We start from the raw sequence: 18,223 nt of genomic DNA, 5'->3' as shown, positions 1-18,223 counted from the left end.
TAATTTAGATGCCTTGGTTATTGAGAATCATATCAAAGACCAACCAGGCTAAGCAGTCCTATGGACCGTCAACAATTTTTCCAGGAAATAATGGAGCATCCGGGGAATGAATTAAAATGAAGGGATTTTAACGCGTGGGCTCCTGAAGGGACAATCGCACAACGAATGTGAGAGGACGTATTCTGGTCGAAGAATTCGCGGGGCTACAGATGTTACTCGCAATTGTGGGGACCTCATACACTTTCAACGTAAAAGGCCTATATAGGGATCTATAGTGGACGTGACTTACGTGAGCGCCGCTTTAGCCAGCGGAGTTGCTTGGTAAGTCTATGAGGACTACACTCACAGTGACCAACACGCAAACTGCATGAAAATGAAGAGCGAATCGAGCTCAAAAAACAGCTCTTGCAAGATGCCGCGTGACTCACCCGGATAGGCAGCAAAAGCTTTTGACGGGACATATTTTCCACATTGCTCAAAACCCCGCATAACCCGGGAATCGGGATGGTAAAACCAAAGAAAAAATCACCCGAGGAGTGATGGAAGCGTAAGATGCTGCTATGCCCCGAAGGCCACTACTCCCCAGAAAGCAAATCAACTACCGGTGAAACAACAAAATAGTAACTTTGTGAGCCACATGTTTCCAGGCAAGAAGGATTTGCCAAGAGCTTAGGGGAGCCCCGTGGCGACGATCGCGGTAGACACAAGGACAACTGCGGAGCCGCTTAAAAAAGGACATTCGGACAAGCAAGACAACTGATCCAAACAGTTTTGCAACCATACCGAACCACTGGGGTGGGACCTAAAAGGTGGTAATGAAAGGGGAGTGAAGATCACTTAAGCCACTTGAAAAAAATTGCTGCCACTCTGTTTCCTCACCACCAAAACAGCAGACAAACGATGGTTCAGCTCAACGGGTGCGTTATATCTTCAGTAACTGAAGAGGAGCGGCGGGAAATATGTATGATCGACGAGGTTTCAAATTTGGATGCAATCTCTAACAGAGATTTTAACCTGGCAGTGAGATTAGAACCGAGCTTTCCACCTCTCTTTCAAAGCCTAAAAGAAGCTTAGTGGAAAAACATAAGTTAGTGTTGATTTCCAAACCCAATAAGCCCCCTGGAAACTCAGAAACATATCGCACGATCTGCGTGTTAGATGCAATCTCGAAAATGACGGAAAGAGTCATCTAGAACAGACTGCTATCCATTTTTGAAATCAGCAATGGCTTGCGGAAACACCAGTATGTGTTTCGGAGCGCCCGCTCGCCGATGGATGTAGTACGGATGGTGAATCTGGCGGAAGACATGCTGAATTTTGGCGAGTCTGTTGATAATTATCTCTCAGAAAGGACTCTCTAATACGAGACGAATGAATGACCCTAAGGATACGTCGCTAAAGCGGGGATATCACATTATAGCAAAGAACCCAGCAAATGTAGAGGTCTATGCAAATGACATAATGAGGGCGATAAAGTCCTGCCTAGAAAGGGTTGAGCTGATCTTGACGGATGAAAAAAACAGAAGCGGTCTTAATAACGCCTCTTAGAAAGACGAACACTACGGAAGTGGAAGCCGGTTGATATATGGTTGTCTCGAAGTCGACTATCAAAAACCTGGGAGGACTGCTTCTAGTCGGAATAGTGCGATCTATTCTATTTCACGCGTTATCTGTGTATGCGAAATTTTGAAATTTTTAGAGCAAGAGACAGATGGATTCGATTTACGAATAATGACTTCGAGGGTTTGCAGCACTTTTAGAACCACAAACCACATCATATTAATGCTCAGAGGTGACGTAGAGCCAAACGGGATAGGAATCCTGTTCTCGAGTCAACAGCACATTTCTTGAAAGAACCTCTATGTGGTGACACCGGGAAACGCTGTATTCACATTGAGTTCCACATCAGGGCAAAAGTTTCGCTGTACAATTCGGTTGCCGTACTTGTTAGTTGCGATAGAGGCTTTCGGTAGGCCTCACATCCACCTGTATTCATTCCAAATCAATCTACGTTCAAGGAGGATCGTGTAGTTAGGCCGACAAGGCCGATATTCACGTAAAACCGCCAGGACTTAACCATATCAGACTAGGCAAATTACTAGTAGCAGGCATAATCCCAGCTGACATTTTGGCGAAAGAAATACGTGGGTGGCATCATACAAGGCAGATGGATGGTTGCACAGAACCCAAGAATTCGGCCAGAGTAGACTCTATAATCTCTGGCGAAGCAGATTTAGCGAGTTTGCAGTCATTCCCATGACTGCAAACACGAGGAGACCAACTACCACATTACCAGTTCTTCACGGAACACGGTGGTTCCTACAGGTATTATCTGCTTCGTTTTGTGTTAGATGATTCACCGAATTATCCTGGATGCAGTGGCGTAGCGAAGGATCCAGTGATGTTTTACTGCCGAAGGTTCGTCATGGAGAGAAGGAATCTAAACAAAGCGCTGGGAAAGAACGCGAGCCCAGAAAATATAGTTACGGAGATACTGAAGTTGAAGGAGAGCTGATTTATGATTTCCTCCGCAATCGTAAAATTACAGAACCATTTGCTGAAGTAACTATAAAGGAGGAAAGCAGAGAAGAGCAAAAGCAGGAGCACTTAAAGACAAAGCTACCCCATGAAGTAATGCCTAAATGGTGGTCCCGGGATGACGAGGCTGCGGAGGCTGGCGGAGCATTTGTGTTAGCTTAGAACTGAAAACTACGTTCATACCATAGTTGGAAACTAATCTGCTGATGAAACTAGGAAATCTCGACGTTGAAATCGCAACAGTAGGAGCTGAAGCAAGAAGATCGAGATCTCCAATTTAGTTTAAAAAGGTCATGCGAAAATGCAATAGGTCTGCTGTGGACATCTCTGGCGTAAAGATAATACAAAGCCACGGGACGCTAACTAAAAGGTTGTAATGAGCAAGAACAAGAAGGCAAAAATCACCCAAAGTTGCAGACACCTGGTACTGAATGGAGCAAGTTGTTCCCGCAATCTAGGACATCGACCATAACTAACTCATGGAAGGTCTAAAAAGAACATGACCAGGTCTAAAAAGAACTTCCAAAAAAGCCCACTTGTAGATTATTCACACTGTTTACGCTGGTATCAAGCGAGTGTCAATATCAAATTTTGGAGTTAATCCTATAATAATCGAAGTCGTCTTCCCCCATAGACAAGTGTGTTTTATGTGACACCAGGCCCTAAATTTCAGTGACCTTATCGAAGCCTTGTAGAATCCGAAGTGTATTTCTATCAAGAAGTGACTGCAGTCCAGCTGCAAAGAGAATTAAAGAAAAATCGTCTTTATGACGAACTCCTCGCAAGTAGGACCTTGTTGCGGTAGTATCTAATGAGTAAGATACCAGCACTTACATCAACATGAGAAAGAAGAGATTAAAATTAGGGCCCAATCAATAAAAACAAAGTCCGTTACAACGCACCTTCAATAGCAGCAATAAACAGTAACCAGAACAAACCTGGACGTGCTCCCCTAACAAACAATTAAAATTTATTACATGAAATCTCCTTCGAAACCAATTTGACGGCATCCACACCAAAGAAACATGAATTCAATCAAAGAAAATCGCCACTCAATCGTCCTCGTACTAATGCAACACAATGTAGTTTTCCCGCTTAAAATCCACCCCCTCCTTCCCATTGCACCCCGTGACCAAGTTGCTATTCAATCTTGTCTTCATATCACAGGACGATATCGTGCTGTTGGCATCAGCACAACCATCACAATTTCACAAAATCCCGAACTCCTCTTTCCACACAGTCCCATCTATAGGCACAACTATGTACCTAGAAATGACTGTAATGCAAGGCGACGACCGGCTTTTTCCCAAGAACGCCAAAGGACGATGTCGATAGACGACGACGTTGTCGTCGTTGAGAACGACAGCAACCATGTCATATGAAATGACTCGAAGGAAACTTCAACATCACAGCATGACAAAAAAACACATCCAACTCCCACAAGGATCCAAAGCACCATTCTTGCTTGCAAACAACCATTTCTATGGAGCTCTGTGCCGGAATCTCAACCCCATACCCAATATTTTTTCGTTAGTTCTGTAGACTACAGTCGTCGCCATCGTTATCCGTATGATAGTCTTTCCAGAGTGTGTTCGCTATCCTAGTATAACACATACCGCAGAGAATACTATACTCTACGTTTCCTGACTTGGTTTCACTACGCCCGCGCGCCTCTCCTCAACCTCCTGTCCTACTTCTAAAAGTCAAAAGAACGATGAGAAATACATGGCTCTCACAAAAAATTATCCAGAGCCAAGAAGGGTGGCGAGAACACACTACCCGAAATTCAGGACGAAACAGAGCACAAAGCCTTAACAAATTTGAAATACGTGAGCTGGTCCATGCAAGCGGGAGGCAGGCAAGGAAACCGGAGAGCAGATGAAGTAGCATCCAGAAAAAATAGAGCAAAACAAAAAACACTTTAGGAGGGAAAGAACCTGGATGCAAAGAACTGTCCTTACTTCCATGCTCTCCGACCGGTTTGATGTTGTTTGAGAGGAAGCCGAAAGAAGACAACAAGTCGGAGAGGGGAGGGTCGAAGGGGCTGAGAAAATAGCTACCCTGTGTAATAAATGAATCCACTTTATACTGGAGCATACATACAGAATAAATAGTGATTCGCTACTCTCTATAGAAAGGACGAATGTTGCTTTCTTCGTTCGCTGCAGGATGGCTAAATGAGAGCGGGACGAAGATTTCGTTTGGATGCTGGGAAGAGAGCGGAGAGGAATCATATCTTCATAAAATTGCCGAGCGTATTTAGCTTTGTACTTCACTCTATGCAGAGGAGCCATGGTGTAGGGTGTCTTAGATATACTGGGTTGTCCTCCATGTTCCGCTTCCACACAGCATTACCATATTGAGATTGCTGTGTTAAGGACTCATTTGGAGCCGGCTGTAGAGACTGAAAGAAATGTACATTCACTTCATTTCAGCAGTTCTCGTTCCTAATCCTGCGTTTCTCCAGCCCTACTCCAACGACAGCCAGTGTAGAACAAGAACAGTGAACATGCTGGCATACTCCAGGAATAAATTCAAGACTACAGATAGGAAAGAAGAGAGTAAATGACTAGAAATCCTAAAAGCGCTCTTATAACGTCGTACGGTCCTTCCTCCAGCACTATTATCGAAAGCGGGTGCCTATGGAGAATGAGAAAATGAAGGGATGCCAACTACGCTCGAAAGGCCCTCCATATTGGTTAAGAGGGCAAAGACGAACGAACCTGCCTTCTTGCACGGTAAAAACGGAAAACGAAGCAAAATCGAGAAAACTGAACTGAACCGAAACGTTTGAAAGGAAAAAACGTCCACCCATCTCTCCGGCAGGATGCCCCATGCTCCAAGGAATACAACGTTCGAGGACTGAACTGAGCACAGAAGAAATGCCAGGCAACTGTATCAGCACTAGCTCGTGGCTGTGTGTATAGTCAGGCTCTTAAGGTTTCGACAGAAACAAGATGAAATGCTGGGACGGAAAATCCCAAAACCGAGCTACAGCAGAGAATAGATAAAATATCTTGAAACGTCAGAGATCGTTGTGCTGTATTTTTCAAGAGCCATTCCCTTCTCGGTTAGTTCTCCCCGTGGCCGACTCCACTCTCCCTTTCGGCCGATCGCCTTGAACCGGAGCTTGCCTGACGACGTAGCTAAGGAAGAAATATCCTCGAAATGGGCTGTGGGTGGTTGGTTGTTTCCATAATTTCCACTCATGCCACATGAAATTTCGGTCCCGACAACGTTAGCTCTTTTTCGATATTCTCTGAAGGTAGAAGAATAGCGTTTTGTACGACAGGCAGGGCCGTACAGTGAACGTTCTTCAACGTCGTTTATCCGCATTTTCTCTTTTGCTTTTCCACTTCAAATACCACGTCGACGAGGAGCTTTCTTTTGCTTCGTCTTCATCGAGGTATATACGCGTCGATGGTTTATATTTAGCAATGGAAAGGAAAGGAAAGGTTCCACTGAATTTGGCTTTTCAGATCCGATTGTTTCCACCGTGGGTTTTGTTTGTTTTTCGAGTTTTCTTTCTATTTTTTTGTTATTGGTTTCGTTGTTGCTGGTGTCTCTCTGGTTCGTCTTGCACGTCGTTTTGAAATCTTAAGCTTTTAATGTTTAAACAGAACCAAGTAGATTGCAAAGCAAGCATGGCAGTGTGATAAATTTAATTCGATTCTGCTGTTGGTGTACTTTCATGCGGTTCTTGCGAAAGGACGAATGTGGGAAGCGACCCGAGGAGGATAAGTGAGAGACGAAAAACCGGAGGACGGCTCAAGAGCGAGCTTCACCTAGAAATACATTAATTTATGGAAGGAATGAGTATCATTAATGTCAGGAAAGTTTGATGTCAAAAGGGAATTGGGGGATTGCTATGAGTGTGTGGTCAATTATTATGTCTGTCTGATAGACACGTAGATAGATAGCAAGGACCAGCTGTTTCAGGGAAAAAGTCTTGCTAATCGATTAGCATATTTACTAGGTACGACGTGGGTTTTGAAGGTTCCAGGGGTGTGCATTTCACTGAAACAAATGCCTTAGACAGTCGTAATTTCAAGCACTTGGGGGGATCCTGGGCAAATATAAATGTCTACTGACAGCATTTTGGGATGATTGATATGGTAGAAGGTGTACCGTACGGTGTTTGGATAAATCACGAAAATGTGACTAAGGGAAGGAGACAAAATGACGATTTACCGAACATGATTCGCTGGTAAAGGGTGTCAAATGGCATGACATGTTGAAGGAGTAAATGCTGATGCATATGAAGAATGTGTTCCGAGTGGGATCTTGCTCCTCACTTAGTCGATGGATAAATATCTTTCAGGATGGTATTGGGTGTCATCATTTATGATGACGAATTGCACTACATGGAGATAATCGCTCTTTTCTAATGGCTATTATTTGGTGAGACATAGCTCGTCAACCACGTCTATGTACCACTGTGCAAAGTCCACTGAAAGGGGCTACCACTCCCTCGAGGACTTCACTTGACATGTACCTCTCCCACATAGCAACGGAGAACCGTCTCAATTTGGGCTTAAAGTTGAGATGACTGCATTTGCAGGATTTACAGTAGACAAAGCAGAGAAGACGCATTTAGCATTGTTAGTGCGTCCAGCGACATCCAGTTCAGTGCCGGGTTGGGCAGGAACCACACTTCCTAGATATATTAATCGATCAACGCCTTCGATGCTCTGCACATTACTGCAAATGACCTGAGAACTGCCTCTCTTTCAAAATCCAGAACCACTTGGTCACAGTCCAGTCGACAAGACCCCAAACAAAGCCATCAGCGTTATCGAGGTGTTTGAGAAAAGCTGTGATGGCCCATTTAGCTCTCCCATCTCCTCCGGAGAAGGTAGCATGAAAAAGGAATGTGAACAACGCTACCGACCTTAAATTTCTCTGAAATTATACGTCAATGCAACACGTGACATTTTTTGCTAACATATGTCGCGGTGATAATAGCTATTAGTTTCTCTGAAATGCCCCTCTCGCGTAAAGGACGCTAGATACGGTTCCTGTACGCTATGTCGAAAGCTTTTTAGAAATTGGCAGAGAATAGGGAAAGTGGAGATCAGAACGCTACGCACTGTTCTGTCGCTCACTTTTTCGATGAAGCTTTCGAGATGTTCCTTGATGCGTTCCGACGGTTGGGAGCATGGGACACCTCTTCAATAATCGCATTCGTTCGTTAGAATCTTCACGATCATTCCCTTCTTCCACTCTCTGCGAAATGTCCCAGATTTCAAGGAAGCAAATTCAATTTTTGTCACGATGCACACTACGTTGTACCTTCCAAAATTCCACGCAATATCGGAGTTCAAGTGCGCCACGCTCGCCATCATTCGCGTAACGGTCAATAGAGCCTTCAATCACTTTCGCTCCTCGACCCGCTTTGATGAATCCGTTAACCAGTTTTTGTGAAGAAGGAACGCTTCAAGATCAATTCGAAGCGGTCGATGTTGAACTTGTGGACGGCAGCTCTCCGAGAAGAGGCGGACTCAACACACAAAGGAACGTAAGCGACCATTAGATAGTTATCCTTTTCGAGGCCGCTGTCAGAGCCTCTCTTGTTACGCACTGCTCGTACGGTGTTGGTCAGTTAAAATCCCACTGACCTTATGGGAGACTCTATGGCCGAACAATGTGTCAGCAAAGGCGAGGCGATGGAAGATGCAGAAATTCACAAATCTGCCACCAATATCGATACGGTCGCCAAGATCGTGCTCCCCCCACCACATGTCTGAGCAATGTATTGTCAGGGACCAACTTGGTAATCAGATCATCCATCACCATCGCAATGCCACTTTTAGAAAGTCTCTCTTGAACTGTTTATCATTATTCATAGAAAGCATTCTTCTTCATTATATCGGAAGTCTCCATTGTTGCATAGCATTGTATTATCGCGATACTCCTAAACCTGGACTGGAATCAAGCAGTCAAAATCAAAGTCCAGGGAGCGAGCCTTGTGATAGTCGTCAGTAACAATCGCATCTGCTATCACTTGACTTTGCAGAATTCAAAAAAAACGTTCCCGCAAGGGGGAGAGGAGTACTCTTCAGAGTTTCACCATCTAACTTCGCTTTGGTTCAGAATGTCCTGCTTTTATCACTGGAATTTTCGCTCCAGTTGAAGAAAGCGAAAGATAATCTGGGGACCCTTGATATCGTTGTTGGTGTCGGATGAAAAAAAATATAGGGATATTCTACTTAGTTCAGATTAGGATAAGGTCTGGAAAATACTCACGATCAAATTCAACGCTAACGACGAAACTGTCGATGATGAAGTCAACTAAGAAAGGGATGAAAGAGGAATAGAAGAATGAAAAGTTAGCATATAAAAGGCGAGAAGAATTTTTGTATGAAAAACAAAGAAGAAAGTGAAGCAAACCAATACGATTCGCACATAAGGTCCGGAACTTACAAATAAATAATAAGAAGCACGGACAACAACCGCGATTACCATGATACTCCTCGTAGACTTGAGCGAATAGAGTGACCAGCTCAGATCCAATTTGCTGAATCCTTCATTGAATGGCGACAAGTGGGTGCAAACCTTGGTGCATCCACTGTATTCATATATTAATCTTGGTTTCCTAATATTATGGGATGAGCAGTAACTTGGAAAACAAGTCCCGTACCCAAGGTTCCAGGAACATCTACTGCTTTCATCAGGTAAAACATAAACCTCAGCGTTTTACGATAAAACACCGACTTAAGAAGCCTAGAGACATCTAACATTATTTGCAAATTTGTCTCACCCTTAAGTGCCTTTGCATAAGAATGAAGGTTTACCTTCCCAATAATTTTTCGCATCCAAGTCTTGTTTCACACAAAAATTACAACAGCTAAAAAAATGTTGATCCCCACCTGGGGTAACTGGAGAAAATGATATAAATATAGTTAAGGACATAGACAAAACTCCAATGGAAAAGAAAGGTCGAAAACTTTAGCAAGAAAATCGCGGTCAGTATAATTCAGACTTAGTTCCAGTTAATACAAGGAAACTGCGATAAATAGGATTACTCAAGCTAAGAACTATGCCAGTGCACGTTACACCCACAAGGTTAGCCAAAATCTTCCAAAGACTTTTCCCGATTGACAGCGGCTCGAATGACCACCAGTTAATGAAGATCGCAGGAGGTCGCCCCTTTTTCCAACGAGCCAAAATTGCAAGATGCCTAATAGTGGATCATTATTACCAAGTGGTTTGGTATCATCTGTATAAAATTTATCACAGTGCCTTATTCCTGGTATCACACATACATCAACAGGGTTACGCGTCTCCACCGAGAACCAAGAAATGCGAGAGAACCAATCAAACCAGTGAGCGAGGTATATAATATTTCTTCCCAGGAAGTAGGCAAATTTTTGGTGGAACCAGAAAATTGCGGGGTTGAGTTCGTCGTACATTCATGTGGGAACACCTTGGTTCAGGTCACAAAGAGTTAGAGAAGTAACCCCGGAATCTTGGAAACGGCCTTAAGCAGGTTATTCGGAAGACCAACTAGTAAGGCCTATAAAAGCTGATGTTAACAAGAAGTTTTGCGCAAGGATGTCAAGGAGACCACTACAAGTGACCTATACTGGATCGTATTAAGTCAGTAGTAATTACTGAGAAGGTTTACTCGTACTTTCAAATTATGAATGATGGGATAAATTTAGCACGCCCCGTGGATACCGGAGAATTTGGTCTTGCTATGGGCCCAAGAATCACCCAGAGTATTCTCTGGCGGAGCAATTTGCTTGACAAATGCACTTAATTCAACGTCAACCACGCTTTTCGTGTGGAATCCACGTTCAATAGAGGACTTCAGCACAAGATTGTGTAGAAATGTCTTTCAGAGGTATCGCCCCAAGCTATCGCGTAAACCTATCTATGATTAAGAGACCTGAAACCGTCCAAGTCTCACAAAGGACCAATTAAGTCGACGTGCATTGTGTGGAAGCGCTTGGTGCACCGATGGAACAAGCCCTAATTCTTTGATCACATGTTTCGTAGTATTGCGCTTCTGCCATGCGTTGCACTATCCGGTCCAAAAATTAATGTCTTTGTTTATAGCGGCCAGAAATACCTTGCGGAGACTACCCTTGGTACGCTAGATCGTGAAGGATATGAAATACTTCCTTGCAGAAATCGGCCGGAATATATGGCCTTGGCTTCTTGTCTGAGGTGTGACAGTATATATTGAACGTTGAGCCGAAAAGAAGAAACTTCCTAAATGTGAATTTGGAGGTCCCGAAGATCTGAGTCGCCCTTCTGCGTTTCCGCGATTGCCGGAAAGTCAACGTTGGCGGAGATTTCGACCTCTGCAACACGTAACAAAGCATCAACAACTAAGTTATCTTTTCTAGACACGTATGGAATGTTCGAGAGTGCGCTATTTGATAAAGCCCTTGTGCTGAAGTTGACGCGGATACGCTTTGTGGAACACTCTAAACGGCCTGCCTTTAAGGGAATGCCAGAAGTAATTTATTGCTATGTAGATACACGACTATGACTCACGATCGTAGGTCCTCTGGCTTCTTTGAGGAGGGTTTTAATAGCTAACAGATTTGACCCAGCTTTCGGTGAAGGGCAGCACCAATGGCAAGCAAGACGAATATGGTTAGGGATGAATCTTGCCGAGGAAATGCCGGAAGTGCAGTTTCAAACCCCCTGTTGCTTGGTGGTTTCGAACGCTAAATAGCCTCTAGGGACCATGCAGTCAGTCAAGAATTTGGTTCACGCAGGTAAGTTGGGGATCGATTACTAGTGGACGGCCTTGAGCAAGAAACGACGGTCCAGTGGAATGCATTCAGGGGTAATTAGTTGGAGAAACCTCACCTTTGATTGTAAGTATTTGCATTTCTCAATATTCGAGCACTTGACCGGCCTCAAGGAAACCTTGAAAAATGCACTTGAAATGCTCTTAATGCCCAGACTCAGAATAGGATGCGGCCAGATCACTATCCACATAAACAAAATAAAGTAGAGGAGGAGGTTTGGGTCGCATTGAACCGTTCAAAAGTCGTCTTAGTGGATTCGAAGAGTCCGAAAGATGCATACATTGTCATACTCGGAATATCTTCGGGAGCTAGAGAGGCTGCCTGTGGTAGAGTGCGCAAAGTCATGCATGACTGACATGAGGTATTGGTCTGCAATCGTCTGGACATTTAGACGTCTGTAATTGTCACAAGGTCTCCATTCGCCATTGGGTTTAGGGACTATGTGAACTGACGAAGACCAACAGCAGTCTGAAGGTCTCCAAATACCCTGCATAAGAAGTTTCGTGTTAATGCCCACACTTTACAAAAAATAATGAAGACAATAATGTTGATGTGGTGCTGAACTTTATGTTTAATGGATTCAGAGGGACTACGCCCGATAATGATGTTGCCTATTTTTTTGGAAGTGCGCGAATACGTGGGCGTGTAGATTGAGATTCTTCTTAAGGGAGGTCTTACGGTCAAAAAGGAATCTGTTATGTAGATTTATTAGTAATCCATAGTAGCACAGGAAATCTATGCGTAAGAGGAGAGTACTGATATCACGTAGCCCCAAGAAAACGCTCGTCGAATCTATGATTCCGGGATGCGGGAAGAACTGAGATTTCATCGCCTGTGGTGACAAGATAGTGGCGCCGGGTCAAGAGGTTGTAAATTTTCAATATCTAATGCTACCTTTCAGGTAGCCATAGGGAGAGCTTCTGGCAAGTTTTTTGAAAAAGTACAGGGATTGGTATGTTTCTTGACCTTTTCTGCAAACCTTCGGTGGAACCAGCACAATCCAGCTCATGTAGAGTGTCTTCATGACCTGCTACCTGATCACCTTTTTCGGGAGGTGGATCTGGTCCCATTTCCCGAACACCGACTGTCTCTATCCCAATTTAGAAACACTGAATGTTAATGTTGGTGTCGTATACTCAGGCTGAGCCACCTGGTTTGTTGTGTCATCCGGCATCTCACCATGGGTTGCGCGTGGACTTCGTGGATTTTGTTGGCGGTTGCGACTCTCAGGAAATCTCTGTAGCCACAGAAGTTGCGCTCACTGATCAAACCAGCGGGTGATCTATTAAAAAGTCTATATCGATTTTGGCGAGGCCGCATTAAAGTCAAAGCCTTAACAATGATAGTGGAAGAAATTCGGAAAGCGATAGTTGGACAGCAGGTACTGGACAATAGTATCGCGTATCGTAAAAAGTGCTAAAAATTCTGTGTTTTTTAATGGATTAGAACTATTCTGGCGCAGTTGGATTTTTCTACTTAATTAGCCTAAGTAATTGAAAACTGATTTTCGGAGACATGTCTTCAACTAGGAGGAGCCGTGGCAGGAATTCTTTGAAGCTCAGAGTTGAGATCTCTTTGGGAAGCATGGCATATTATGGAACGCGCGATCTTTGTGATCGGAAATATGTTTTATAGACGACTTCGTTACTGTTATGATTGCAAAGCCCCCACAAAACGTACAATTATATACAAGGGAAATAATCCAGATCATGGTCATGCACGGCCTGGCAAAAGAAAAGTGGAGATAGTTCTTATCCATCCTGATATTTGCAGCATCTATGTACTTGGCAGGGAACATGGGTCAACTTCCCAGCTAGAGGTGAGTGCCTGCAGCAGCATATAACGTTCGTAGAAACATTGTGCGTTTTTTGGGAATGATCCCCTTAGATCGTCTAGTAACTGAGGCACTCTATACGAATGAAGGTACACGAAGCAAGAAGCTGATAGTACCAAGAAGAGCCGCCTCTGGATTTATCAGGTTTATCCAAAAAAGCTTCCGCCCATAGTCTTTATTGAGACAGAAACAGGGCTCTGGGAGCGGAGGCACAGCTAGTGCGATACGCTAGTGGAGATATGTGAAGCATCAGCTTTGCCACCTCGGCCTCGTGCCCGGGATTCCCGGCAACGTTCATGGATCTTTGTAAATGTCTACAAAGAATAGGATAATAGATGATTAAAGTGCAAGTGCTTCCTCTCCCCTGATTTTTAATCAGTAAAACTGCCTATCAACCAGAAAATTAAGAGGCAAGAAGTAGATAAACGATTAGCTCTTAGTCCCTGGCAGAATACAGAATCGTCAAGTAAACAAACTCTGCCGTAACAGAAAGTTAATTCAGAGAAACCACAGAATATTCATCAGTGATAATTAATTTAGAAAGAGTCAAGTCTACTAAACTACTTCGCTCCGAAAAGAACCACTTGCTGGTCATTTAAAGGAGCAACTCAACTTCAAACAATCCACTAATAAAATTAAAAGCTTTTCCAAAACTGATTATGTCCAACAAATTTCCATCATCATGACTGCACACAACATCTAATCTAACATCAATCAAACTTTCAAAATGACCACATTTCATGTTGAAATTTGTTTCAATACTCCAATTCACCCTTCCATAAAATCTCTCCGAAATTACATATAAAACCTCATCCTGAACATTCTCCCTCCATCCCCTAGCCGTCCGCTATCAACCCATCGTTTTCTATCCTGAAAAAGTTCCAGAGGAAACAACTATCCAAATTATCTCTTTCGTCGCGTGTATTTCGGACAATTTTCGAAACTTTTCATTTGACGATGGTCCCACAGTTTCATATCTCGACCAATTTGATATTTTTCCTTGGTTTTCCCCCTCGTATAATATTTCCTTTTTGTCGTTGTCGAAATAGAAATCAAAATGTAACAGGAGGACATCAGCCGAAAAAAAACCCTTTTTGAATATTTCTGATGTGTTACACACTCACTTTATGAACGAGGGTTGATCGTCCCTTTTGGATATGCTCTGTGGATATGTATGAAGCGCGCGTTACCAGGACCGTCCGGAGTAGGGCTGAATGTGAGTTTCGGTCTGTCATAAACCTTTCATGCAACATTTTCGAGGTGGATGGATTGATGCATGCAACATATCACTGTCGATGGATCGTCCCGTTTTCAATGCAGAGTTACGCAAGTGTTTATATCCCGTCTCGATGTACTCTGTATTCCGGCCGGATGATGGAGACAACATGGAAAGGCATGTGGAGCACGTTACAGGATACGATGCTCTATGACTTTCAGAAGGGTAGCGGCTAGGAGTCGTGGAACTGAGGTGTAGTGCAGACTATTCACCCTTTCTAGTCACAATGCACAACTCGCATATCCATCGGGTACCATCATTACGTACGATTATGCACTATCACGTCGTTTGATGTCGGCATCTTCTGCAGAAGTAAAGCGTTGTGTACGAGCGATTTAGGATAGTTCTCGCAGCTGCCCATGGATTGTAAATTCTGCTCAATTATTTAGGATCAGGGAGCGGATGGTTAAATCATAAACTGATTAGAGGTGGCTGAGTAAATCAGATGGAATTTATTAGGTCTGTTTAGGATTCCTAAGATGGTTTGATTGTTCGTTGTGTTAACTTCACACTTGGAGTATCAGCAGAGTTCAAAGGGTTGATATGAATGCCACTTTCAGGCCGTTAATCAAAGACAAAGTTTGACATCTATCAACACTTGCGATGCCTCCCTCTCAGCAAGTGGGTCAAGGAAACTACGATTCCCTACTGATGACTAGGCTTAAAATTTACGAGACTTCACTTCCACCTGTTATCATCATCAGAAACCATCTTTGAGTAACGCTCCCCTTGTGATGCCATCTCAACAGATTACCAACGAGCAGATGACCAACATATTCCAATTAATGCCGATAACAAAACCATTTACCGGATATTCTACAAAATAAGATACCCCGAAAACCTATGCTTCCAATCTATCCTCTGAATATTGTCCACAATTACCGATGCTTTATCACCCTTCCGACTATCTTCTACCATCCTCCTCAGGCTCCATCCTATCCTGCAACATACCCAAGTAATATCTTTCATCCTTTCAGTAAGAACTCTCAATATATCTAACCTATCCTTCCTTCAATTTCGCATCTACTTTTACCCGCTCCCTATGCTGTTCATGTCAGATCCTTCATTGTTCCGCAGTATTCCCTTCAAGATACCCAAACTAAAAGAAAGGACGAAGGATACGATGAACGCAGCAACACACAATTTGATACGATTCCTTTCTCTTTATTTTTGTTTTGCTTCGTCCTAACGAAAATTCTTAATGTCCGAAAATTATTTTATATTACAGTCAACTGACTTAAGGGCAGGTCGGACGGAAGAGGTTGTCCTAGAAAGCTTCTCGCTTTGCTGGCTAACGTAGAAACGAAGGATCAACATGGCCAGAAAAAAGGAACTACGACGAAGAAAATGTCGGCACAGAGATACAGAGCGCCAGAGAACGGGAACTCTAAATATATCAGCCAGTAGCAAAGTTACTGTACGTGGTTGAACCGAGGGATTTCAGCTCTGCTTTTCGTTACCAACCCTCGCCTCCGCACGTCCCCCGTTATCGCTGATTTTTTGATGGTCTGAACAATATTTTTGTCCTGAACGTTTCCAGGGTCTATATAGCAACCGTGTTTTTTCATCCTTGTTTGTTCGTTCCATTGGTTTTCTCTCTGCGCTCGACTGTTTTTCCCTCATTTTATATTATTCTAGATCGCGCAAAGCATTTATATCCTCCGTAGAATACTGTTCGGAGCGGATACATTCACCCACGCATACATAGGCATACATACAGCCAGCACTTCAGGATATATCATGGAGGTTAAAATCATCATCATCATCATCCCCCGCGCCCGTTCCGCAAATGTAACCATCAGTGACGCCAGTGCAGAGCTTCATGCTCATACTGAGGCGAACAACTTCGAAGGGAAGTCATTTCCACTTTGACATGTTGGATATATCCTCCCGTTCCAGCGTCAGTATACACTGAGCCAACCACTTTTGTACCACTACATCGGCACGTTCACCCTCGTCACTTTCCAGCAACGTGTCATGCCGAGAGAGGAGCTCTGAGTGAGGCAACGTTCTACTCGCCATTCTGTATATTAAATGAAAACGTGGAAAATCGATTTAACCGCTCCTCGGATTGCTACATACAACCCACCACCCAGCCTCGGGGGTGGCGGGCGAACTACCGCTCTCGTTGCCGGTATACATCGCATGAGTCTCATTGAATTCATCAAGGGTAAATCGAGTGCAATGGGAGAGGTGGCATAGAGCGCCTTCCACATTATATAGCTGGCATGCTTGGCAGTTGGGGGTGGGGTGGTACAGAAAACGTGGATGTAAAAACAGTTTATGGGGAATTGTATGTTGGGAGTATGGTAGCAAGGATACATGGGGACGGTTGCGGAATATGGACAGGAGAAGTGTATGCAGGCACTTGTAAAATACTCTCGCCTCTCGCTCTCCTGTTGCCCGCCCTATCGCCAGGACTACATTATTCGAACGAACTTAGTTCTAGGCTTTTAAGCGAGAGGGTGGAAAGGTGTATGTGTATAGCATGGCATGCCTGCCTGCTAGGTAGGCAGCACCATGTTGTTTTTCCTGATATTTCGTTCTTTCTCGTTATATTTTTCATTCTATTATTATTTTATTACACAGTCCGCGCGTATTTGTTGTTGCCGTTCGTTGTTGGCTGCGTTCCTTTGACTTTTTTGTTTCAACCCGATTCGCTTCCTCCCGCGTTCAGCATTCGTTCCGCTCTCTCGCACTGTGTCGTTTTTTCGTCCATCTTTATCTGGCCCTTGCCGTACCTAGTATGACGGTATTTTACTGTCTATAGTTCGCTTCTTTTTTTTTATTCTCGAATCAAGTTTCCATTTGTCAATTAAAGGAGAATTAAGTCGCTCGACGTTTTATACGTATGAAATGGAGCGCCGAGGAGCAATGGATGGATGATACCGGCAAATGTACGGCGAGAAGGACGTGAGGAAGACAAGGTTAATATGAGCTGAATCAAATTATATGACATGATTATTAAAAATGCACAGGATTTTATTGCTGGGAAAATGTTCTTCCTTTGTTAGGGAAATGTGTTTCATTAACTCAGGAGTTTGTTTTTTGCTCGAGAATTCTTAGCACTCTTTCAGGAGAGTTGGAGGCGATTAAGCTGAAAATTGTTGAATTGTTTAGTGCAGACTTTTCTAAGCGGATGACCCTCAACACGATGGACTAAGAACTGATGTCGGTTTCCTTATTTATGCAGTTGATCTCATTACACGAAACTTCCTTCAATGTTTTTTGGAAGCGAGTCTCCCTAACTTTCATTTAAATCTAAATAAAGAAGATCTTAACATAAAGATAATTTCTTCCGTCTAATCATACAGGTTAGATGCTCATTATTCCTTGTCTGATTATACGGCACAGACTCAGGGAATTCACTTTCATTAACCAAAACGGTGACTCTTTGCAACGAATCACGGATTTTATCAATCGACCCCGTTCAATAACGCTTTCCGCCATATTTATAATAGATAGGTCTGCCTATTACCAGATACAAAACCATACACGGATAGTGAAAACGCTTACCATATATAGGGACTGCATCAGTTACCATTTGCTAATATACAGGACATTTAGGTAACTTACTAAGCGCTATCTGAATCTCCCTCATTAATCAAAAGTCACACTTACCTGGAAAGAAAGAAAAGATATTTATTAGTTTGGAAACCAAGCGAATTCGAAAATAAAATGGAGATAAATCGAAGTATCTTCATACTGTTTGCCAAAGTCAGAAAAAAAGAAAGACTCAAAATATTTCCGCCAAGGGGAGAATAGATCAGACCCCTCCAGAAACAATGAACCGCACAGTCCTGGCCC

General features: G+C 43.3%; 1 protein-coding gene across 7 annotated transcripts in view; it reads right to left on the bottom strand.

Moving 5' to 3' along the window:
- The window catches only part of LOC119659198 (trithorax group protein osa), a 403,506-nt gene that overhangs the window by 307,690 nt on the left and 77,593 nt on the right, over nucleotides 1-18,223 (bottom strand). For 6 of the 7 annotated variants that reach the window (XM_038067160.1, XM_038067163.1, XM_038067164.1 and 3 more), the window contains exon 2: nucleotides 8,785-8,829. The exons of the other annotated variant lie outside the window; for it this stretch is intronic. In XM_038067160.1, the coding sequence (XP_037923088.1) occupies nucleotides 8,785-8,829 (45 nt within the window). The remainder of the gene's footprint in view (nucleotides 1-8,784; nucleotides 8,830-18,223) is intronic. 7 annotated transcript variants of the gene reach the window in all.

Source organism: Hermetia illucens, chromosome 6, assembly GCF_905115235.1.
Source record: "Hermetia illucens chromosome 6, iHerIll2.2.curated.20191125, whole genome shotgun sequence".
NCBI classification, from domain to species: domain Eukaryota; kingdom Metazoa; phylum Arthropoda; class Insecta; order Diptera; family Stratiomyidae; genus Hermetia; species Hermetia illucens.
This window is presented reverse-complemented; position numbering and strand designations above follow the sequence as displayed.